Consider the following 25293-nt stretch of genomic DNA (forward strand, 5'->3'; position numbering starts at 1 on the left):
TGGTTTTATGTACAACGTTTATTCTTAGTGATGGCAAAAACATATCTGGTTACCACAGATGCAGGACATTTCTCAGGCAGACACAGCAAGAGTAGTGAAAATGTCCATTTATTCATTTACAAACTTAGTAACATAAAATTGAAATCTGACTTGATAGAAATACAGTGCACAACGTTAATACCACATTCGCAGAGGGCAGAAATGCTCTGTCACCCTGTGTGCCTGTCATCACCAGGGCTCGTGAGAAACATCCCATTTACTAAAGTGCCTCGCACGTCTTCAGGACCACATGCTGATGCTACACATGGGATAGAAAAGGGCTGAGTTGAACTGCACGTTTACAAATGCAAAGAACGAGTTGTAGCCTTTACAGTAATTACAATGGCATTTTCTTACATCCCAAGAGTTGACCAGAGAGTAAAGTGTTAGCTGTGCTGCTGGAAGACCCTTCACTGAAACGAGCTGCAGAAGCTTTCGACCCTACACCCATCTGTTGAAGGTACTTTTTTTCATCTCCACCCACCATGTGACACTCTGGAGTGTAAGGCACTAGAACCTGGCTTGGAGGAAAGAGGTGCCCCAAGCTCCAGTTCTTGGTGTGCAAAGGAAATCCTGGCATTGATCCATAGAAACAGATGCTAAAAGTATCCTCTCCACTTCTTAAAATTTCTGTCCTTGAGAGACAGAAAAATGAGAAGGTAGAAAGTCTGCAAAGGATGAAAATAGGTGTATCTAAATATCATGAGAAAAATGGCCCATGAAGAAACGTGTAATTCCCCAAGGGTTCTGCTCAGAGAAGTCACGAATCATACACAAGGAACTCTGGTGTTTAATGGATAAAGAGAAGGCAAAGACATACAAAAATACTCAGTCCTCTTGAAAAATAGTGTATTTGTCATGGTAAGGGACTGCATATGCCAGCCCCGTGATGACAGTGAAGGAGCCTTACAACTAACGGAGCACCTTAATGTGGAGGGCGGTGGCGGTGGGTGTGGGGAGCGGCTCTGATACGTGGCTCCCTAGCTCCCTCACGACTCACTGCAGGACGCGGCTACTGCCTGTTACTTCATCTGCCGTCTCTTCCACTCAACTGTGCTGCTCCTGAGTCCATGTGCCTGCACATGACATGTGCCAGATGAAAATTCCTTACTCGTGAGAAACTTTTCTCTACCTCCTGTTGATAAAATGCTGCTTATATCAAAGTTTGTGAGGGATGGGGGTGTGTGTACAGAAAGAAAATGAACACAGTAGGTTATACTTCAGGATTGAGCACTGTTGACCAAATCTCTATCTTAGATACTAAAGATACTTAGATCCTTGCTGCCTACACTGGCCAAGAGGCAACAAAGATATAAAAAGGAACTTGTAATGCCTGAAAGCCAGCCAATGCAGTTGTTTTACAGAGGCAGAAATCAAGGCGGAGGGGTCATCCCTCCAGTGAAGCAAAATCACTTTAGGAAGCTCCTATCATTCCTGCCACATACATGGTGGCAGTGGGGAGGGGTTAATGTCGCAAATGCATGCAAAGGCAGGATAAAGGAGAAAGCTGAAGAGTTAGTTTCATGTTGAGTTACTTCCTTGGAAACAACAGCCTAGGAAAGAAGAGATACAGCTAAAACTCTGTACAAGGACGTAGAATCCAGGGACAGCACACCTCCTGATGAGAATCAAACAAGTGACTTGGTGCAGAAATGGGAACTTTGGGGCCAAAGTTGAGACTGGGGTTAATCACTGGGCTAAATGGCATCTCTTGCATTTGGGGGTACAGGGACTTCTCAGAAAAGCACTAGAATGTAGTGGGAACTGTTCAGTTTTCTCTCCTGGAGCTTGTCCTGCCCATGCAGTGCTACGTGACCAAAACACAAGTTAAAGGACATCACATTGTGCTATCCAAGCAGGTAGGTCTTGTCTGTCCCTTTTGCTCTAAAAACTTTCTGAATTAGAGCTTTTATCACAGACAAGAAATCTTCCATGTCAGTCACATGACCATGGGATTTACATGTGGCACAAGTAGCTAGGGGCTTATCTCAAGAGAGGAGAAGGCTCACAGGAGACTTGCAACCTTGATTCTCCATCTGTTTGAAGCCAGCACACTTTGTGTTTCTAGGTGCAAAATGATTCTTCAATTGCATATGCTGAGAAGATTGTGGAGCCCCTCTCCCAAGACAGCACAAGTGGTGATAACATCATTTCAGAGAGAAGAAAAAAGTACCAACCACCTAAAACGAGTCCAGCTACTCCTTGAACAATCCCTGCAACCTCCAGGGAGAGGTGAGTTGTCACAGAAAGCAAACACATGCGGTCCCAGTGCCCATCGGGGATGACACAGAAATGAAGATGTTTTGATTGTCAACTATGCTTGAGGCAGGAAAGAGTCACCCCCTTCCCTTTAGGACCAAATAGAGAAACCTACCAGATTCATATTGCCTATATTTGAATGAACCAAAGGAGACTTGAAAGATGAATTGTAAAGTGCTGGAAGATAAATATGTAAGTTTCAGGGTACTCAATAAACAAGTGATTTCCCCCCAGAATCTTAACATCTTGTCAGTCTTAGAAGTGTGACCCCTATTTATGGACAAGATGTGATTTATGCATAAATCTAGATTTTCTTTTGGATTCAATCCCAAATAACTTTCCATTTATAAAGACGACTTTGCAGTGGTGTGCATGGGATACCTTTAGTTCTACATCTGTTTCCATCTTCTTGGGTCAGTCGGCTCCCTGCTGGTAACACCTGCATTGTCCGGTGCCAGTTTCCTGCTCTCCCAAGTTTCACAGCTGCTGTTCACTGCTCTCCAGCTGGGCAGCACCTCTCCTCTTTGCCTAGAAGCAGTATCTCTCAGCTAGTTAAATTCACATTTGCACCAAAATACCAAGGCCCCCCGACAGAATTCTAATCACATACTCCCTCGTTAAATCAATGAAGACCTCGTAAGAAGGTGGACAGTAAAGTCAGTGATCAAGTGGGTAAACAGAAATCCCAGAGAAATGCCAGAGCAGGCAGACACCTGAGAATTGTAAGCTGCTCTAATAAAATGAAAGGATTGTCTCTAATATACTTACAGACCTATCAGACCTAATGCATGCAAGATACCAAGATAACAAAGGCTATGGTTAATTAAAATCTCTAGCAGCCATTTGTTTGCAAGGGGAAATTAAGTGTGGGGATGGATACCACAGTCTGTGCGATCCAAGTTCCACCCTTAGAAAAGACACTGCTTAAAAGTGCGCAGGGCGCTCTTACCCCAAGTTACCTTCTATTCCAGAAAATGTGGAGAGATGTCTGGAAAAAGAAGATGGAAGGCAGACCTTGGGCTCAGGTAACATACGCTCTCCACACTGGGAAATCTCAAGGGACCCAAGTGGGTCGTCTCTGTGTGGATCTGTGTCTTTTGTGCAGGGGAAGCAACCCTGGGGTCCCAGTAGCTCTCTTCAACTCAGTGTGGCCACAAGGTTTAGTTACTCAGCCAGGATGCTTGTCCTGTCTCCCCCGTCCTAAGGGAGAGAGCGTGCACTGAGCCAGTGGGCCTCCTGTGGAAGGGACACATGAGGCTGAACTGAAAGTCACATGTGCTCGGAGAAGAGGAACATCAAGGTGGGGTGACTGAACTGTGAGTAGCTGAAAGAAAAGCAGCACTGTTTCATAGAAAACTCAGCATCGCTGGAGCTTAGTTTGAGGTTAGACCCTTTCAGCTAGGAAAAGCAACACTAAAGGCAACATGGTCTTTCCCTTTCAAACACTGTGGCTTATTTGTTTAGTCGGTTAAATAAACCACAACCCCTCTCATAATAGAGATTAGCAAGAGATGAAGAAAATTATAGGCAGGTGGCCCTAGCCCAACAGTCTGATAACTGGGTCACAGTCTGATAACTGGGTCAGTAGGGAGGCCCAGGATGAACTAATCTGTGCTAAACCCCAGGTAACGCCCACATGATGCCTCTCATCAGCGAGGTAGATGGTCATCCTCCTGCTAGAGGTATCAGGGTGCCGACCCACAGCACAAAGGGATGGGAGAAGGACCTGCCTGGCTAAAAGGCATAAGCTATTCCACACGGCTGTATCACACAGACAGCAGCTAGCCAGAATTCACAGGTTACTCGAGAAAATTTAGCCCCACAGAGAGGGACTCTTACCCTGAGGCCTGCACACCACAAGCCTCCCTTGCTTCAAGACCCAGCATTAAGTGAGGCTGTCACTGTAACCCCCTTCCACAAGTGGAGTCTGCCTCTGTCCTGCCTTCCTGTCCCCACAGGAACCTGAGATGGGGGGAGGGATGACCAGCCCAGAGTGAGTATCAGGAGATGGGTATCAGGAGATGGGAACTGCAGAAGGAGGGAGGAGAAGATGGAGGGACAAGAGAGGGTGCAAAGGAAAAGTTTTAAACGCTTAAAATTATATCAAGGGAAAAAAAAATTATATCGAGATAAGAGGTGGGAGGCAAAGGTTAAATCAAGAAGAGAGATGGGATCAGGAAGAGGAGCTCCTAAGATGACTAGAAGGTGGGAAGGTGGCGGGACTGCCTGGCATTACTTCCCGTGCAAGTCACTGAGCTCCACGTCATCCTTTCGGCGCTTATGGGTGAAGAGGGAGGTGACCGGGTAGAGCTTGGCCTTGGCCTGGAACCGGTGTCCTGCGATGTCAATCTCATATTCTCCCCGGTTGATGAAATCTGCTGTCACCACCTGCTCTTCTCCGGTGTCCTCGGAAAAATTGTGCACGAAGCCCAGGCACACGTGGCGCTCCAGGGTGTAACCATATGCGCTGCTGGTGGTCTTGCCCACGTACTGCCCGTTTCGGTAAATGGGCTCCCCCCACCAAGGCCAGAGGTCCAGGTCTGTGTCGTGGTCGTCCAGGATGAACATAGTGAAGCGTTTGTACACCCCGTTCTGCTTCTGCTGCAGCAGGGCATCTCGCCCAATGAAATCCATCCCCTAGGAAAGAGCACAGAGACAGCATCACTGCTTGGGACCCGGTGTCACTGCAGTGGGCTGCCCACTCCCCACCACACCCCTGCAAGCTCTGGAGAACGTGTGCTTCCCCCATGCGGAAAACTGCATTCACAGTATGAAAGACACCTGCAGAGAATTCTTGTAACAACACAGGTAAGCATCACTCTCTTTTCTATTTTATAAACACATTTCAATCACAAGACCACACAGAACAAAAATAGGAAGAAAAATCAACACTTGAAATGCTTGCTAGAATTATTGTAAAAAAACAATGTTTTTATATAATCTCAACCAGCAGTCCATGCATATATATCCGTATTCTATGCATAAATATTTACATATATGCATATGTCCAAAAAAGAGCAGGATAAAATAAACTCTTAATGCGTGTCGCTGAAAAAATATTCTTTATGTTTTTCCCTATTTTCCAAATCGAGTATTCTTTACTTTTATATCAGAGAAAAATACTTACCTAATTGCTCAAAAAGAACATCAGAGATCTACTATACTGATAGGGAATGACTGTTAAGATATTTTAAGTGAAAAAGGCAAGGTGCAATATACCAAGTATACAGTATCCAACCACCAAGGTTAAGAACGTGGTGAGGGGAAATTACTCATCTGTTTGCACTGCATGGAAGCTCTCTACAAGGAGAGGCAGGACACTGCTGCTTCTGGTCAAGCTGGCAGTGGGACTGGGTGGGCTCAGAGGTGGGAAAGAGCCTTTTCATCCTCTTGAATGGTGATTACAAATAAATTAGGCAGTTGAATGTAAAGTGACTCATTTGTACATGTGGCATATTAATGAATTACCACAATCAACTCAGAAAAACTGCCCAGAAAGCACTCAGTCTAAAAGAGAACAAAGTGCCCCAAACAAGTGTTGTCTATTTATGATGTTTCCATATTAAGTGTTTTATCCCATAGATACATTTGGAGGTCTCAACACCTATACACTTTTGCTCCCACCTCAGCTCTTCCTGTTCTCATGCAGGCTCCCTGCTCAGGAAGCTGAGGGCAGAGTGGAGTGTGCACAGGTACAATACCTTGTCTAACTTCACCCGAGACTCTCGTCCGCATTCCAGGGGTGTGGTGAGGGTGTTTAAATCCTGACCCCAGAAGGCAAAAAACTTTTCAATTCGGAGACTACGAAGAGCATAATACCCAGCATTCCGGATTCCATATTTCTGTCCAACACTCATCACTTCATTGTATACGTGCAGGGCGTACTAGAGGGAGAGACAAAAGGTCAGTAACCAGCAGACCTTCAGAATTAAACACGGAATCTGTCTGGCAGTGCCTGACGGCTGACACTGTTACCTGGACAAGGGAGAAGGTTGTCTACAATCCTCAGGAACCAAAGTGCTGCAGCCCGGGCTTAAGCTCCACGAAAGCAGCACCTTTATCTTTTTACTTCTCTAAAATGTCTAGGATCTCAGTATATAGCACTTATTAAATAATAACTCACAGAAGCTCTCTTACCACTCAGTAAACGACCAGTCTCGTAACTGCCTCTCCAACAGCCATGCATCCTCCACTGGCTTTGGCTTTGTTTTTTTGCGCCAGTTCCCTGAACTTGGTCCTTCCCTTATGCAATGGCCTATGCTGTGAAACTGGTGTTACACGTAACTCTAGACATGCACGCACAACTCTGATTTGTCACACTGATTATGGCGTATCTTAAGAGACCTAGAGTGAGTCACAGAGGACCCCAAAAATCAGAACTCTCCTACCCGTGTCCCACAATATCCAGTCTCTCATGTTGTTTTGTTCTTGGTTCCGGACATGTTTAAGTATCACATAACTTAAATGAACAAAAGTTTTCCAAATTGAAAGCAAATACTCAAATACTCTGTTAAGTCTAAAGCCCAACAACAAACTACACTGTTTACTTTAAAAACTGTAAAAGTAAAACAGAAAACAAGACAGAGGAATGAGGAAGACAGATACTGTATAACCTCACTTATATGTGGAATCTTAAAAACAACTATTAAACAACAATAAAACCAAAATAGCAACTAAACTCACAGACCAAGAGATCAATTTGTGGTTACAGTTGGGGATTGGAGGAAGGTGGTCAAAAGGTACAAACTTCCAGTTATAAGGTAAGTACTAGGGATATAATGCACAACATGATGACTAGGTGACACTGCTGTGTGATAACATGAAAATTGAGTAAATCCTGAGAGTTCTTCTCATCACAAGGAAAAAAAAATTTTTTTCTTTTTATTGTGTCTATATGAGATGATGGATGCTAGTAACTTAACACTGTGGTAATCATTTCACAGTCTATGTAAGTCAATCCATTATCCTGTCCACCTTAATCTTATACAATGATGTATGTAAATTATATCTCAATAAAACGGGGGAAAAGTCAAAAACAAAAATCTGCTTCATTGGTATCGCAATTCTTTATCCTGGCAATGTATGTTGCTCTATAAACTGCACTACTGCAGCCGAACAGGCACTGGCTAAGCAGACTGCTGTGATCAAGGCAACTTTAGATGTGGAAAAGGGTGTCTGGGCTATTGGGTACAACATAGCCTGTGGTATGTGTGTAAGTGAAACACTGCAAATAGCAAAGGTGGGTGGAGGAGACCATTGGAGACTGGCTGGGAAACGAGAGTAAGAATGAGCTGTCTCTCGGGCGGGTTCAGTGTCTCAAGCTGAATGCTCTGTACTTGAATTAAGAAGACAAAGGTTTAAAGCAGGTGAGTAGTCTTGGGCTAGAGAAGAGCAAAGCGAAAAGTGGGTCCCCACTACTTACTCATTTTCTCACCAGATGCCAGGGATTGAGTGTGAACAAACCAATCTGCTATCTGCCACCATGCTTTGGAAGGCAGCTCCTCAGAGACAAGTATAAGCTTCTTGACAAAAGCCAGCTTGAAAAGAACCCAAGCAGTGCACAGATTACCTCTTGGACTCACAGAAAACCATAAAAATGGGACCAGCCCAGGAAAATTGGGTAGAAAACAGGGTTTCTCCCTCCTGATGGGCTTGGCTGATTAATGACCCAGGAGCAGGTGGTAACACCTGAATGACCATATGGCACTTCAGTACAGGCAAAACGTATCAGCTACATGCATACTAACTCTTAAACCATGAATAATCCCTTCACCTTAATATTGTTATAATACTCTTGAGTGTGGAAAAGCAGATAAAATTTCATGGGCTGGTAAATCCGTGCTTCATTTAATAATTAAAAGGAAACCTAACACCATGAGTAGTATGACTATGTCAAGAACATGACGAGGTTGAAGATCACTGCTACTTGTCACAACTGGACAAGGGAAAGAAAATGCAGGAATAAAAATTGTTAAGAAACAAAAACTATTATTGTTTGTGTATGGATACCCTGGAAATTCCAGAAATCAACTAAAAAACAGCTATAAACAGTAAGATAGTTTAGGAGGGAAACAGGTTAAAGCATTAATATACAGGGAAAAAACCTTTCATAAACCAGAAGACACCAGAATAAAGACACTCTTCCCATTCACAACAGCAACACCACCAAAATATTCATATAAATTTAAGAAATGTATACCATCTACATGAAGAAAACTTCAAAATGCCTCTGAAGGTCACCAAAAAAAAAAACCCCGCATAAAGAAAGGTATATTTTGATTGTAAGATTCAACACATATAAAAATGTCAATTCTTCCTAATTTACAAACGTAACAATCCAACAACTCAGGGTGTTTTTGTTTTAACTAGATGATTATAGAAGTTATAAGGAGATCAGCTCGGTGCTTTGTGACCACCTAGACGGGTGGGACAGGGAGGGTGGGAGGGAGGAAGACGCAAGAGGGAGGAGATACGGGAACATATGTATATGTATAACTGATTCACTTTGTTATAAAGCAGAAACTAACACACCATTGTAAAGCAATTATACTCCAATAAAGATGTTAAAAAAAAAAGTTTATAAGGGAAAATAAGGAAACAGGAATTCATCTTTTCCAGAGTTTTCCAAGCTATGAGGGAGGATAAGCATTACCAAGTATTAAAATATACAATAAAGACTCAGTAATTAAAACAATGTGATACTGGATACACAAATAGAATAAAAGTCCAGAAATAAATCTAAATATATATAGAAACTTAGTATGTGATAAAGGTAGAATCTCATATCAACTGGTCATCCATGTTAGAAAAAATAGTTTGATCCATAGCTCATAAAGTACCAAGAGACAGTGCAAAAGGTTGGAGCATTTAAACATGAAAAAACAAAACACACAAACCCATAAATAGCAACACCACAAACTATAAAAGCACCAGAAGTGGAAAAATTTTTTAACTCTGGAGTGGGGAAGCCCCTTCTATGTATTAAACTCTAGAAGCCACAAAAGATTCATCAATTCACCTACAAAAAAATTTTTTTGCAACATATGAAACATTTCCATAATAAAAAGTAAAATTTAGAAAACCCTTCTGGGACTTCCCTGGTGGCAGAGTGGTTAAGAATTCACCTGCCAGGGGACATGGGTTCCATCCCTGGTCCAGGAAGATCCCACATGCCACAGAGCAACTAAGACCGTGTGCCACAACTACTGAGCCTATGCTCTAGAGCCCGCGAGCCACAACTACTGAGCCCACATGCCACAATTACTGAAGCCTACGTGCCTAGAGCCCGTGCTCCACAACAAGAGAAGCCACCACAATGAGAAGCCCACGCACTGCAATGAAGAGTAGCCCCCGCTCACCACAAATAGAGAAAGCCTGCGCCCAGCAACAAAGACCCAACACAGCCAAAAAATACATATATAACAACCCCCCCCCCCAAAAAAACCCTTCTATGTGGCAAAAAAAACAAATCAAGACAAATGATAAACTGGAAAAAATTTTACAACTTAATAGTAAGGACTGGCTGGCTGATTCAGAGAATGCCTAGAAATTGGGGGAAAAGACCAATAATTCAATACAAAAATGGACAAAAGATACTGCCAGGACATTCATTCATGCAACATTTATTAAGCGTTTACTATGTGCCAAGTATTTCTCTAACTGCTGGGGATACAGAAGTTAAACAAATATCCCTGCCTTTAGCAAACCTACATTTAAACGGGTAATGTGATGAACGAGATAAAGAAAATATACATTCTATGAGACAGTGGTAAGCACTCTTTGAGAAAAATAAAACAGGGAAGGAGGCTAGGGAGGAGGGGGCCAGAGACTGCAACTTTAAATGGTCTCTTCAAGAAGGTGAGGTGGGACTTCCCTGGTGGCGCAGTGGTTAAGAATCCGCCTGCCAATGCAGGGGACATGGGTTCGAGCCCTGGTCCAGGAAGATCCCACATGCTGTGGAGCAACTAAGCCCGTGCACCACAACTACTAAGCCTGCACTCTAGAGCCTGTCACTCTAGAACCCGTGAGCCACAACTACTGAAGCCTGCACGCCGAGAGCCCGTGCTCTGCAACAAGAGAAGCCACCACAATGAGAAGCCCGCACACCACAATGAAGAGTAGCCCCCGCTCGCCAGAACCAGAGAAAGCCCGCGGGCAGCAACGAAGACCCAACACAACCAAAAATAATAAACTAAAAAAAAAAAAAAAAAAAAAAATGGGGAGGTGTGGGGACCTCCCTGGTGGTCCAGTGGTTAAGACTCCGTGCTTCCACTGCAGGGGACGTGGGTTCAATCCCTGGTTCGGGAACTAGGATCCCACAGGCCATGCAGCGTGGCCAAAAAGTTTTTTTTTTTTTTAATTAAAAAGAAAAAAAGGTGAGGTGTGAATAAGACCTGAAGCATGTGTGGCTGTGAGCTTGGGAGGCTCTACAGGGGGGAGGGATATGCCAAAGAAAGGGGAAGGGCAAGTGGAAAGGCCCTGAGGCAGAAACATGTCCAGCAAGGAGAGGCAAGAAGACAGGGTGAGATGAGGAGCAGCAGTGTGGAGGAAGGTCGGCAGAGCTGTGTGCGCCCTGCAGATGGGCTTTTACTCGGAGTGAGATGGGTTTTGACAAGTAGCTTGATCTCTTGCATGGAACTGCACCCATCAGCCCAAAGTTTGACAACTCTGTGTGCTGGTACAAGCAATAAAGAAAAAGACACTCTTGTACACTGCAGAAGTTTTTATAACAGCAAAGGACTAGAAACCCTATAAATGTCTATTAGTACCAGACTGGTTAAATAAATTACGATTCAACTATATAATGGCATACTATATCGTTTTCATTAAAAAATAAAGAAAAAAGAAAAAGGAAGCTCTTTCTCTTTAGGTACTGGCAGGGAAAAATCTCTAAATTGCTAAGTAAAAAAAATCAAGATGAAGAACAGCAGTAAGCCTCCATTTGTGTTTCTAAAAAAGAGGGTTATGTATACGTCTTTGAACTTGCTTCCATATGCACAAAAATCTCTGACATGATATAAACTAACAATTATATCACTGGTGGTGGCTGGTGGGAACTGGTCGGGTGGCACTGAATACTTTTTAGAGGTTTTTAGTTTTAGACCATGTAAATATATTACCTACACAAAAAAAGTGCATAACTTAGCTAAAAACGTTAAAATCTCTTTAACGCAGCCTACCTCAGTGACCAAGGCCCGGTCAGACATGGTGCTCTAACCCTGCCAGCACCCATCCTCTCGTGGTTCTCACCTCTATAGGAATGTAAAGCATGAATCCTGGCTCTCCCGTGTGAGTCATGCTCATCACCCGGATCCCATTTGCGTAGCCCACACTCATCTCCTGTGGAAACAAAGGGAGAAGGTCATCGTGGAAACTTGCTAGGGGAAGTGGGCCCCTCCATGTCTGTTAGAGGAATGAATGCCTGAGGCAACCCCTCTCATTAGCTCTGTACCCTGTGTTGGACCCTAATGGAGATACATGTGAATGAAAATTTCTTCCTCAAGACAGTCTGTTTCCAGGCATTGGGGTCATTAGGAACAGAGCACAGCCTTTCCAATGCTCTTCTCATGAACAGCCCCAGTTCAGGAGTGCCAGCCAAGCCAGTGGAGGGAAGTGGAGGCAAAGTCTTTGAAAAGCATGAAATACTTCTTTTTACAAAGTCGTGCTAAAGATTTGTTTTAGTCAGAGACACCGGGAATGAAGACCAGGCAAATGTGTTCTCTGGCGGACCTGGCAGACAAGTCCTGGGTACCTGCCCCACAGAAGATGATGCCCGATGACCAAAGAACACCGTTCACCTGCTACCCTGGGGGAAGAGACTGGGCTTCTCATGTTCAAAACGTGATTCCAGCAGCTCAGTTACCCAAAAGGGGCCCCTGACTCAATCACCGTTCCTGCAATGGGAAGTGGTAAGCCCCAGACGGCCCCAAAGCAGACTGTTGCCATGAGGAGCAGGCATTGCAGCACAGTACGCTGTAGGCGCACGCATGTGGGTTACTTCTTCAAGGAGCAAAGAATGTACTGTGACAGGGTCTGCTGCCAGCTAACAGAGTTTCCTGTTGCTTTAACTGTGCCATGGAGAAAAAGGAGAGCTGTAAAATCACTTAAGAGGTGGATCCTAACTTCGGTTTGAACGTCAAAGAGCATCCCATCAGTAACGGTCCCGAAGCTGCTTGTTACAGGCTGCCAAAACATGTCTGTCTGGACCTCTCTAATCAACCACTTCCCAGAGAGTGTGTTCAGTTATCATTCCTTTTATTCGGTTACAATTTGTTTCACTCAGCTCTAGTTGCCAAGTATAAGAAAGAAAATTTATAAGAAAGAAAGAAAATTAAGTAAGTTGTTTAGGGATTCACCTAAATCATTTCTTACCTGAAGGTGCCACATACACAGAAGTTACTTTGTGTATGGAAAAGAGGAAGCACTGCATGGAGAGAAGGGACCTGACCTTGACATTTTTTGGCATCCGCATCATAATACTGTAACTTAAAAATTTAATCCACCTCTACAGAAATCAATAAATATATAGAACTGATACTCAGAGAAATTAGGTCTTCAAAGATATCAATGTTTATTAAACAAGAAGAACATGAAGACTGAAAAATAAAGAAATGGATTTACTCAGTCATTCTGTTTGCTTAATAAAAGTCAGAACATGCTTTGTGGGTATTAACACCATAGTGAGAACATGTAATTGCCATCTCTATAAAAGAAATATTCCCTGCTTATTTAAAAACTACAACTTTACTAGTACCCACCTTGCAAAACAGACTTGGGAAATGGTCTGGAGTCATAGGGGCATAGGACAACTCAGACAGCACATCCACAGCTCGAGGACCAATCAGATTGAGGGCTAAACGGAAAAGAACAAGAGATGTCTGGCCGCTCCAGGTGTATAGCTGAACCAATGGGAAAGGTCTGCTCTGACTTGCTCACCTATGGCCAGGTGTGGGTGGCAAGACCATGAAAATGTCCATTTGCTTAGGCAATCCTAGGGTGGACCTTGATTCTGGCAAATACACTTCTCCTGACAGGGCTGCTTAATGCTGCTACTGACTCCTGGCATCTGACAGCCTGGCTAGTGTGTTGCCTCTTCCTGAACAAAGGAAGACAAAACTCCACAGCCTCCTTTGCAACTAGATTAGGATCATGAGGCCAGGGGATAGGAGCCCACTCCCAGGGCTGGCCAAACCACCCCCTGCACAATTCCTGTTCCCTGGGACTTCCCTGATAGTCCAGTGGCTAAGACTCCATGCTCCCAATGCAGGGGGCCCGGGTTCGATCCCTGGTCAGAGAACTAGATCCCAGATGCCGCAACCAAGAAGTCCACATGCCGCAACTAAAGATCCCATGTGCCGCAATGAAAATCCTGCATGCCTCAACTAAGACCCGGCACAGCCAAATAAATAAATAAATATTTAAAAACAAGACAAAACAAAAACAATTCCCATTCCCCTCCTCTTCCCAGTGTGGCTACATGATGGAAAAAGCCCCAAACCCAAATCAGTACCTGGAGAGCCCTGAGGAGAGCTGCCCACCCAGCCTGGATTCTGTCACATTTACGACAGCACCTAAGCTAATTACACATCAAATACCCTTAAATGGACTAGAAAATAGGCTTGCTTCAATAAGCTTCTATAGTTTTCTAATCTGGTAGCGAGAAAGTAATCATATTTGCTACCATGATGAACTGAGGATGAGGGCCTGGTGGAGGCGAGGGGCAGGGGTCCATTGAGGGTAGGGAGGGCTTAAAGCTGGAATCAGGTGGCAGAAGAGGAGGGGTTGCTCCCTGAGAAGACTGCTGAGGAAGAGATAATAAGGAAATTAAGTTATCTATCCTTAAAAAGTATTTACTCATTAAAGGAAAAATAAAAACTAAGGGGAAATTTTGAAGAAAATAATACTTAGATAATAAGTATAAAAATACTTTAATAATGAGTCACTCATTCATTCAACAAATATTTGCACTCTGATATGCTGGCTGTAGGGGACACAGCAGTAAACAAAACACAAAGAAACTGAAGCACCAACTCATTCACACTTCACTTATAAAAACATGGGGAAGCATTAGAGATCAATTTTCTATGACCAGGAGCCTCTTCCAAGATTCTAATTCTGACACTCATTTTTGAATATCAGATATAGAGAAGGCAAATGGAGAAGACAGATCTGGATCAACTTCGAGCAGCTGGCTTTTCCTCGCTCAGCTGACTGCAGAGGGCCCCCTTACCAGTGTATTTCCAGGTGACGTCCTCCAGAATCAGGTTGCTGTCTTCTGGCATGTACTTCTTAAGCCAGGCCCAACAATGGACCTGTTGGTCGGTTGGAGAAATCATGAAGAAACTGAAAGTGAGACCCAAAAGTAATCAAAACCAGGCAGGAGAATGATCAGGAGGCAGTAAGTTCTCAGCTAGTTTCAAAGCAACGAACAGAACACTGGTGAATGATCTCTTAGCTTTTAGGGAAGGCCAACTGCACATACTTCTAGGATATACCACATAATGACAAAACAGAAGATTCTGGCTTTCTGCTAGTGCCAAGAAATTATACAGACCTACTAACATAAGATAAGGCATTTTTCCTCAATAGAGTAATTTTCCACACCAAGTTTTACATAATCTGATGGGTTTCTTTTTTTTTTTTTTTTTTTCCTCCTGGTGCTTTTTGTGTGTGTGTGTGCTGGGTTGCTAATGAACTGGCCGTGACTTTGAAATGTTTTATTGTCCTCAGTGTTATTACAGTTTCCTGGAGAGGTGAGCTGAGTGCTCGGCTCCGCCACAGCCGTTAGGCGGAGGGAGCAGAGTGGCAGCCGGCTCACCTGCGCTTGCTCAGCCGTGCTATGCTGCAGTCATTTTCGTACCCTCCGCCCTCGTTGAGCATGCCAGTATGCACGATGTGGCCCACGGGCACGTCAAGGTCATTGGAGAAGAGGTATTGGAGAATTTCTAATGCCTGATCCCCGGTGGACTGTAGGGTTAGGGAACGAAGCAGAGAGAACAAACATGAGAACCTCTGGCCGGTAATGCAGCCTGACAAGCAAAGTCACTTGCGGAGAAAATTCAATTAGCCGGTACTCGTGCAACAGTATTTGCAGATTTGCTCCACTGCAACGAGCTCCAGAGAAAGCTAGCTACTGATTCTAGTGTCAAATAAGCCTCTGCAAGCAGATAAAGAACCAGAAACAAAGCGCTAAAAATTCCAGAAAATGTTATAATACAGGTGAAACACTAAAATATATCAGAGTTCTCAGTCTGCTTTGAAGTGACAGATGAAAAACAAGAGGCATTCAATAAATACACAAGTTTCCAAATCTGTTCTTTTGGTTCCCAAATACTTACTGTTATTTCAAACTTTGTGAAAGAGGACATGTCAATGACACACACGGCCTCCTTACAGCACTTGACTTCGGACTCCACAATCTCAAACCAGTCTGGCTTGTAAAAAGTCTTGCTCTGCTCCAAGGCCAACAGGTCTACAGGACAGAGAAAACCAAAGGAAGACAGAAAAGGAGGGGACTTGTACTGGTGAGTCTCCTTGATAGATCAGTAGAGTATAGTAGGTTTTTATTATTTATTTTTCTAGGAAGACAAACTAGCTATGCACGTTTAAAAACAAGGTTTACTATTCTTAAGACAAAAAAACCCCAAAAACCAAAAATGAGAACGTGCCTTCTTACCCTTGTCTGGTGGCACAAAGTACTTTGGCCTCTCAAATCCATGTTTCTCCATCCACCTGGCTCCTTGTGCATCCAGCCGGTCATACAGAGGGGATGTGCGTAACTGCCTTCCTGTCTGGAAGTCCCAGCGGGGAACCTTCAGATCGTACAGCAGAGCTAGGAGAGAGAAGAGCAGTCTATGAAAGCCCAACGCACAGAGCTGAGCACCAATATCCATGGGCCTCTGGAGCTGCTCCTACTCAAAAAAGCATGCTTTCAGGCTGCTGTAGCCTAATTTGCCAAACAGTACCCAGTGTGACACGAATGTTCCAGAAGAAAGGATCACATTGCAAGAGCTGTTAACACCCCTCCACAGACTTATATAGCTGTGAGTCACATAACAACTCTAGATCTTTGTTTATAATTACTGTTCCAAATTAGTAGGTAGAAACAATTGCAGAAAGGTCAGAGTTCTAAACCTTGTTAAGCTCCCAGCAGAGATGAAGGTTATGTCTACACGGGACACAGGTGGTTACAAAGTGTGAAAAAATGGCACCTGATTCTTTCCAGTGCCTGTGTTGTTGCAGTCTCAGACCTGTTATTCACTTTTCCTAATATTTAGCCATTTCTGAAGCAAAAGGGCACACAGCATACCTTGATTTGGTGGTTCTGAAATCTGACAGGTTGCAAAGTATTGTCCCAGTGACATGATTTACATAACAAAGGGAGGGTCAGAATTCATTTCTCCTAATGTCCAATCTGCAACAGTGAATAAGTAAAATACCCAGAAAGAGTGTGGTCTCTAGTCTCTTGCAGAGAGAAGACCAGACTTCACACCAGGCCAAACAAGAGGTACATCAGCGTGGGGGGAGACTGGGAGATCACAGAGAAGGAAACCAAGCTGGTGTCCTTATACTGTGACAGTCTCCTCTGGGCTTTAGGTTCTACTTTCCCTTTCCCCGTTTTCTATCATGCCTGCGACTTCCAGCTCATGAGAATCAGAGGCGGCCACCAAAAGGACTGCATCATCAAGAAGAAGCTCCAGCTCATTTACAATTTGCACAGCTTCCAAAGTAACGATGGATGTAGAAACCTAGACTCTTAGCAGTTCAACACTGTAACCAAAATATTCACTAAATAACCTTAGCAGTTACACATACTGCTTCCAGGTCCTTTAACTCCCATGGATGTGAATTCTCTGCCCCAGACCAAAAGTGAGCACACAGGTGTGACAGGTCATCCAAAGGCCTCATTGCTAATGGATCCTCCAGCTACTAAACCAGCAGTCCGTCCTTAAACAAGAATGCTGGTCACAGCCAGTGCAGAATCTTAGTCCTGAGGATAACTATTCCCCAAACAGATATATTTGGTCAAGTCTGAAAACAGTTCCTCAGTATACAAAAATGAAATTACAATCTGATTTGGTTCAATTCCTGATTCAAAAGCTATCTCTAAAGGGCACACTGGAAAACAAAGCCAAGACAAAGTAGTAACAAGTTAAAAGCGTCCTTCAAAGTCAGAGAGAAGCAAAAACAAGGAGAAAGAGCAGGAATGTATGTTTGGTATTTACATGAGAAATGGTTTCCTATCTTGCTAGCATACGATGGGATGACGACGAGAGTCACTCAAAGGAGCCTGAAGCTTTGAGACTAACTTGGCAAATTCTCTGCCTTGGAAAGCAAACCATGATCTCAGAGACCAAGTGGGGAGTGAGAGCATTCATTCTGACACAGCAAAGTGGAAAGGAGGCAATGCTGGGAATGTTCAAGAAGCTGCTGCCAGGAGTCTGACAGGAATCACCACCTGTACGTCCTAGTCCACTTTCCTGGTCCCCGAGGTAACTAAGATATAATACACTAAAGAAAATGTTCCATAAATGTCATGTGGGCATAATGCCCCCAACACAGGCCTGAAACAGCCACACTCAGACGCCCAACTTGAAGCAATTACTAAAGAACCAAGGAAGAATCTGCCCCTCTGGATGACAGAACCAGTCAGATGCCTGCAACGATGGGCAACAGGGATAAAGCTTCACTTACGCATGACTTCCATGACACGGTGGCGCAGGAAGGTTCGGCTGCTCTGGAGGGCTCCAAAACGCTTCAGGTCCAGTTCCCAGACACTTTCTGAGGGATAGCCGTGCACCATCCACTCGGCGAGGTACCTGTGTAGATGGGGGAGTTGCTGGGCCTCTCAGCACCGTGATACTCTCAGCGCTGTACTAGGAATCAAGCACCAACAGAATCGAAAGACTCTATCTTGTCAAGAGTGGTTGAGCAATTCTGGGCAATTTCCTTAACTTCTGGAAGAAACAAATTATATCCATCTACTGCTCTCACAAGACCGCTATGAGGATATGAGCTCTAATGATAAGATTCCCTAGAAAGTATAGAGATAAGCCACATTCCATACAAATGTACTCCATACATCCAATGGGTTTTTTGTTTGTTTTTTTCCTGTAAAAAGTCACCTCAGGAGGTTATACAGTTATCTGGCCATATCGCCTTTGCTCCAAACATTTTTGGTAACTTATACTCCATAACTGTCTTCAGAGCCATTCTACAATTCACTCAAGAACACTGGTCAATTAAAAAATGTTTTTAAATTGTGGTAAAAAACACACAACGTAAAATTTACCATCTTAACCATTTACAAGTGTATACTTCAGTGGTATTAAGCACTTTCACGTTATCTGTAACTATCACCACCATCCACCTCCAGAATTCTTTTCATCAAACAAACTCTATATCCACTAAGCAGCCCCTCCCTACTCCCTCCTTACACTAGCCCCTGGCAAGCACCATTCTACATCTGTCTCTATGAATTAGACTACTGTAAGTATTCATATGGGTGGAATTATACAGTATTTGTCCTTTCAACACCGGCTTAATTTTTAATTTATTTATTTTTGGCTGTGTTGGGTCTTCGTTGCTGCGCGCAGGCTTTTCTCTAGTTGCAGTGAGTGGGGGCTACTCTTTGTTGTGGTGCACATGCTTCTCATTGCAGTGGCTTCTTGTTGCGGAGCACAGGCTCTAGGCATGCGGGCTTTAGTAGTTGTGGCACGTGGGCTCAGTAGTTGTGGCATGTGGGCTCTAGAGTGCAGGCTCAGTAGTTGTGGCGCATGGGCTTAGTTGCTCTGCGGCATGTGGCATCTTCCCGGACTGGACGCACAGGCTCAGCAGCCATGGCTCACGGGCCCAGCCGCTCCGTGGCATGTGGGATCTTCCTGGACAGGGGCACGAACCTGTGTCCCCTGCATCTGCAGGCAGACTCTCAACCACTGTGCCACCAGGGAAGCCCCCTCGCTTAATTTTTATAAGTACCAAATTTGAAAATAAAAACCTGTGTGATCAGCATGATCTTCTACTTCACTCACCACACTTGGCTATTTCCAAACTCAAATACAGATTCAAAGGACCAACATTTGTTATGACTGAAGTAGTACAGAAGAACATCCCACTGGCTCCAAGGCTAACTCCAAAAGAGGAGTTCCAAAAACATTCTGTACAATGACGTGTCTGGAACACGGGGAGAGCCTCCCATGGCAAGTACTTTCAAGGGGACGACTCTCTCATGACATGTGTCTTCTTCTTATTTGAACATACTGGATTAGGTATATCACAAACCCTATGAACCAGAAGTAATTCCAGAAAGGAAGAAGCCTCGCAAGCCGAACCTGAGTGCGAAAGACTTACCTTCCAGCTCCTCCACCAAACGAAAGGCCAGCAGAGTTCATTCCCGCCAGGACGAAGTAGCCCCGCACTGAAGGGGACTCGCCCATGATGCACCTCATGTCCGGCGTGAAGGTCTCGGGGCAATTCACCAACTTCATGATCTCCATAGTCTCCAGTTCTGGCATCCTACGCAGCAGGGAACTCAACAGGGGCTCTGAGCAACAAAAACAGACCCAAACACAGTCGTCAGCTTTAGGGGATTCAAAACTCCCTACCCCTTACACTTTTCTATTCTCTCTCCTTTCGGAAAACGTCTTGTGGAGGTTTTCTAAGATGAGCCAACTGGGCCATCTATCAGAAGCAGAAGCCTTGGGGAAGTATGGGACCTTCCTACAGAGGGAAAGGAGCTATGGAAGAGTAAATACTACATCTGGCTATAGAATCTCAAAGGGATCAGGACTCATGGAAAAGCTCTTAAATGACCCCCAAAGAGATGTGCAATAAAAGGCAATGTTTTCCTAAGTTGGAACAGCTGCACAAGACAGATCCTCAACCTGTTTTAAGGTAAGTCCATCGTCAGGGAATGATCCAGGGGACAGTGGTAAAGATGAAGCCAGACTGAAGCTGGCTGGTAGGTACATGCGATTTCTTTATATTATTCTCTTCATTTTTAAAAGTTTGAAATTTCCTAAATTTAAAGAAAAAAAATTTTAAGTCCAAGCGGAAGGAAGGACACTCTTCACTACAGACCCTTTCATATCTTTTGAATTTGGAACCATGTGACTGTATTACCTATTCGATAAATTAAATTAAAATTATTTAAAAATTGAGTAAAAGAACATATTAATGAAACTGTTTTGCTTCTTAAAATTCTCTTCAATTTTAAATGAAGTCCTATCAAAAGAAGGTTTCCTCCCAGCCTAAAATTTCAGCAATGATTTTAGGCGAATAAGTGATAAGCCAAAAGTCCCTTAAACCAAGATTTTAATTTTAGGTCCCTGAATCTGCTCACCAATAACTGTATCCTTAGATCAGACAAACTCTGTAGACTACCCTCTGTAACCACCAAAAGGGGTTGTTACAAAGATCAAATAAGGAACTACAGGTATATCTCGGTTCAGTTCTAGACCACCGCAATAAAGTGAATATCGCAATATAGCGAGTCACGTGAATTTTTTGGTTTCTCAGTACATATAAAAATTTTGTCCACACTATACTATAGTGTACTGTATGTACAATAGCATTATGTCTAAAAAACAATGTACATAACCAAAAACAATGTAAATTAAAAACTACTTGGCTAGATATGCAAGCAACCTAAGTGTTCATCAACAGATGGCTAAAGAAGATGTGTGTGTGTGTGTGTGTATACACACACACACATGCACACACACAATGGAATACTACTCAGCTCTTAAAAAAACTTTTGCCATTTGCAATAACATGGGTGGACTTGAAGGGTATTATGCTTAGTGAAATGAGTCAGAGAAAGACAAACACTGTATGTTATTACTTATATGTGGACTCTAAAAAAGAAAAACTAGTGAATGTAAACAAAAAAGAAACACTCACAGATACAGAGAACAAACTAGTGGTTATTGTTGGGGAGAAGGAAAAGGGGAGGGACAAGATAGGGGCAGGGAGTCAAGAAGTACAAACTACTATGTATAAAAAAAATAAGGATGTACTGTACAACACAGAACGTAGTCAATATTTTATAATAACTATTAGTGGAACATAACCTTTAAAATTGTGAATCATTATATTGTTTGTACGCATGAAACTTGTGTACCGTACATCAATTGTACCTCAAAAAAAGATCATTTAAAAAAATTTTCTACTTAGACTTCAGTGTATTATTTAAAACTTCTAAAAAAAGTAAAAAACAAAAACAAACCAAAAAAAAGCCTTTACTGCTAAAATATGCTAATCATCATCAGCCTTCAGCAAATCATATCTTTTGCAACAGTAACAACAAAAAGCACTGATCACAGATCCCCATAACAACCATAACAATTAAAAAGCTTGAAATATTGTTAGAATTACCAAAATGTGCCAGAGACACAAAGTGAGAAAATGCTGTTGGAAAATAGTCCCAACAGACTTGTTCAACACAAACTTCAATCTATAAAAAACTCAGTATCGGGCTTCCCTGGTGGCGCAGTGGTTGAGAGTCTGCCTGCCGATGCAGGGGACACGGGTTCGTGCCCTGGTCCGGGAAGGTCCCGCACGCCGCGGAGCGGCTGGGCCCGTGAGCCATGGCCGCTGAGCCTGCGCGTCCGGAGCCTGTGCTCCGCAACGGGAGAGGCCACAGCAGTGAGAGGCCCGTGTACCGCAAAAAAAAAAAAAACAAAAAAAAAAACTCAGTATCATACAGCAGAATTTGACATGACACTAAATCAACTATACTTCAAAAAAAAAAAATTGAAAAACGAAACCAAGAAAAAACTCAGCATGTGCGAAGCACAATAAAATGAGGTATGCCTGTGTTCCTGAAAAGGCTTTAAAGTGTACCATCTTAGACAAATATAAGGCAATCTTGTTAGAATCTAGTTCACACACCAAAGTGATCCCAGTCTTCCTGCAGATTCTGAATCTCCAGCTGGTTCTTGCCCTCAGTGAAAATTGGCTTTGGGTTCTTCTCAAAGCCCCCAGACAGGATGCCACCCTGCCAGTTCCGAATATAAATTCTTCCATCGGCATCCACAATAGCTGAGGAAGAGAAATGACAAGGGGGTGGGGGGTAGAGGAGTAGACAGGGTTGAGCGACAAGCCAGCTGTCTAAATGGACAGAAAAAGCAGCAAAACAAAAACACCCAAAATTGGACTTATTAACCAAACAGCATTCAGTGAACACAGGCATTCATTAGCTTTAAAATACTGTTCCCGGTCATGGGGGAGGATCCTCCCTCTCAGATTTACAGTGGAGACTGTTTCTCAGATTATCCCTAACCAGATCACTTACCTAGAAGCTTTGACTAGTTCTCAGAATCAAACTGCTTAACTGCCACTGTGCCACTTGAAAGCCAGAGAGAAGGGGGGACTGTGGAGCCCACTCCAGGGATGAAGGCCTCCAAGTGGTATCAACCCCTCCCTACAGCGCTGGGAGTCTCTGAACAGCCCGAGTTTATAGCTCACCTGTGACATCTCCACAACGTGTAGCATTAAGTCAAGAACTCTAGGTTACATTCCAAACACTCTCAGTTTAGACCTGTTTGAGACTACCCGTTAGCTTGCAAACAAACAAAACTGCTTAAGTGCAATGCCCACCTTGGCCATCCTTTCATAAAGAGTTATTAAAGTCAAGTTACAATGGGGTCCACCTCCCTGTACCATGCTCCAGAAAAGAAACAAAAAGAAAAGACTCTTCCGGGCGCAGTCTGTCCTTAGCAGAAAGCCTTCCTTTGCAGAGGACAGAACAGGGGCAAGGAAACAAGATTAAAAACAAAGTGCAAGTCCTCACTTGGTGTGTTGCTCTGCAGAGGGGTCTCCCAGGGGCGAGTCAGAAGGTAGAAGTGTTCGCAGGCATGTAACGGGATACTAACCGGCTCCTCGTTGGACAGACCCAGCTCGTATGCCCACTACAAACGGACAGATTGATTTGTGGGTGGAAGAGGAACAGAAAGACAAATGAGCAAGTGCAGCCTCTTGAAAAGAGTTTAATTTCAAGTGGCTTCTGTGCGCTCTTGCCTCCACGTCAGCTGTGGGAAGCCAAGTTCCAGCCTGCTTTAGTTCAGTTATTGAACGGGGAGCAACAGTACGCCCTTTAAACCACAAAGTCTGCTTTTCTAGCAGAGGAAGACAGATTTACCAGCTTGTGAAAGGAGCTCGTGGGGAGCAAGTGAGGCCCTTCTAACAGAACGCCTGGCCTCAACCACAAACCCCAAATACCAATCATAAAGAACTGCACATGGCAGCAAGTACTCCTAGGTCCCCTTAAGACTGTGGAGTGGGAGGCAAGGGACCAATCTGCCTTCAAAGCAGCAGCAGTTTAGTGTCCTGGAAACTGAATCCACACTCCTGACACAATAAAACAGCCTAATACTCATCTGCTGGGTGGTAGGATGAAATGAAACACCACAGACAGACCCGACGCCAAGGACTGATTTCTGTCAATGCCCAACTCTCCTGGCCTTCCTGACCAGGACAGCGCCAATTAGCCAGGGGGGAGGAAGGAAAAGGTCACCCAGGCTTCTATTTGAGGAATAAGAACAGGCTTCCGATTTGGAGTAAGAGATTCTGAGTTTTCCTGTCCAAACAAGAAACAGTGTGGTCCCTGACATATGCTTAGTCCACCACAATATTAACTGTACATCTGTACCGCCCCCCCACCCCAAAAAAATCCTGGAGACAAAAGTTAAATAAGAAAAGCAGTGACCCAGTACTGTCGCTAGCCTACCTGACCCGCACAGTTGACAAAATAGTGGCACTGGATCTGTCCTTTATCAGTCTCCACACCAGTGACTTGACCTTTCCTCACCATAACATGAAGAATACTTGTCCGGTCATAGATCTGAACACCTGTTCCAATGTAAACAAAGAGTTGGGGCATCATCATCTGATGTTTCAGAATTAGGCATGTGCAGCAGACTCACAGCAAACACGGAAGAGGCCAGGTCGATGCTGGCCTTTAATTTTAAAAACCAAAAAAACTCCTGGAACCGCATCCTGAGACTGTGTAAATGGACCTTTCCCAAGACTGAAAATACCAGGCCAACTGAAAAAACTGACTTTAGTATGTAATCAAATTCCAGGAATCATGGGAATTCCCTGGCGGTCCAGTGTTTAGGGCTCTGCGCTTCCACTGCAGGGGGCACAGGTTCGATCTCTGGTCAGGGACATAAGGTCCCACATGCCACGCAGCATGGCCAAAAAAATTCCAGGGATCATAAAAGGGGTAGGAGAGAAAAAGTGCCATTGGGCATCCTTAAATCCTAATCTACGTACATCATGAATCAGTTCATCCAAAGTATATAACACCATAGACGCTGATTAGTCTTCCCCCCATTCATTCCAACATCAGAATATGATCCAAGCTGTGGATTAAATCCCCAAGGTGTGTTTCAACCTTAGAGCTTCTCAAGTCCTGTGGGGGAGAAAAAGCCCTTACATCTGAAGTGCTTTAAGCAGGACTAAAAGCAGTTCCTTGGAACTTAATAAGAAAAATGTGGCCCTGAAGAAAAATATTAACAGATACTATATTAAGACAAAAATTCTAGGAGCCAGGAGCCAGTGTCCCAATATGGAAGTTGGTTGGTGTTCCTGCCCTACTGAGAGATGCTTTCTTAGACGACCTCTTCCTTCCTAACCCCAAAACGTGCTTACCATTTTGGGAGGCAGCACTTGCCAGGGCAAGAGCCACATCAGCAGAGGACACCACTGCATCCTCGGGGACATGCATGGCCCCCACCAGGTCGTGCACATTGAGGAGAGGGTGAAGTTCGGCCACTTTCTTGGGGGAGATGATCTCGGAGGGGATGCCTATAACACTGCCACAGAACACAGGGGGACAATGACATTCACTGCCCTCCGGCAGAGGTCAGGTGACAGTAAAGTCAGGACAGGCTTCTAGCCTCATACGTACTTCAGCCTTGAATTGATGCGCTTCAGGGAGATCAGCCGGTCCTGAGTTTGGGCCAGAAAGATCGAGCCTGTCCTTATGTAACC

At 43.9% G+C, this 25293-nt stretch overlaps 1 protein-coding gene across 3 annotated transcripts in view; it reads right to left on the reverse strand.

Annotated features, from left to right (window-relative positions):
* Positions 1-10: 10 nt before the first annotated feature.
* PDPR (pyruvate dehydrogenase phosphatase regulatory subunit) overlaps positions 11-25293 on the reverse strand; it is a 38718-nt gene continuing 13435 nt past the window's right edge. For 2 of the 3 annotated variants that reach the window (XM_060000154.1, XM_060000156.2), the window contains 16 exons: positions 25211-25292; positions 24952-25115; positions 24026-24147; positions 23090-23207; positions 22189-22338; positions 19648-19840; positions 17992-18116; positions 15974-16129; positions 15636-15769; positions 15116-15264; positions 14528-14640; positions 13056-13150; positions 11548-11637; positions 6000-6182; positions 2680-4935; positions 11-298 (listed from right to left, as the gene is read on the reverse strand). In XM_060000154.1, the coding sequence (XP_059856137.1) occupies positions 4531-4935; positions 6000-6182; positions 11548-11637; positions 13056-13150; positions 14528-14640; positions 15116-15264; positions 15636-15769; positions 15974-16129; positions 17992-18116; positions 19648-19840; positions 22189-22338; positions 23090-23207; positions 24026-24147; positions 24952-25115; positions 25211-25292 (2279 nt within the window). In that variant the 3' untranslated portion in view covers positions 11-298; positions 2680-4530. The remainder of the gene's footprint in view (positions 299-2679; positions 4936-5999; positions 6183-11547; positions 11638-13055; positions 13151-14527; positions 14641-15115; positions 15265-15635; positions 15770-15973; positions 16130-17991; positions 18117-19647; positions 19841-22188; positions 22339-23089; positions 23208-24025; positions 24148-24951; positions 25116-25210; position 25293) is intronic. The other variant, XM_060000155.1, reaches the window with a different exon arrangement.

The sequence above is a fragment of the Delphinus delphis genome, chromosome 20, assembly GCF_949987515.2.
Source record: "Delphinus delphis chromosome 20, mDelDel1.2, whole genome shotgun sequence".
Classification (NCBI taxonomy): Eukaryota; Metazoa; Chordata; class Mammalia; order Artiodactyla; family Delphinidae; genus Delphinus; species Delphinus delphis.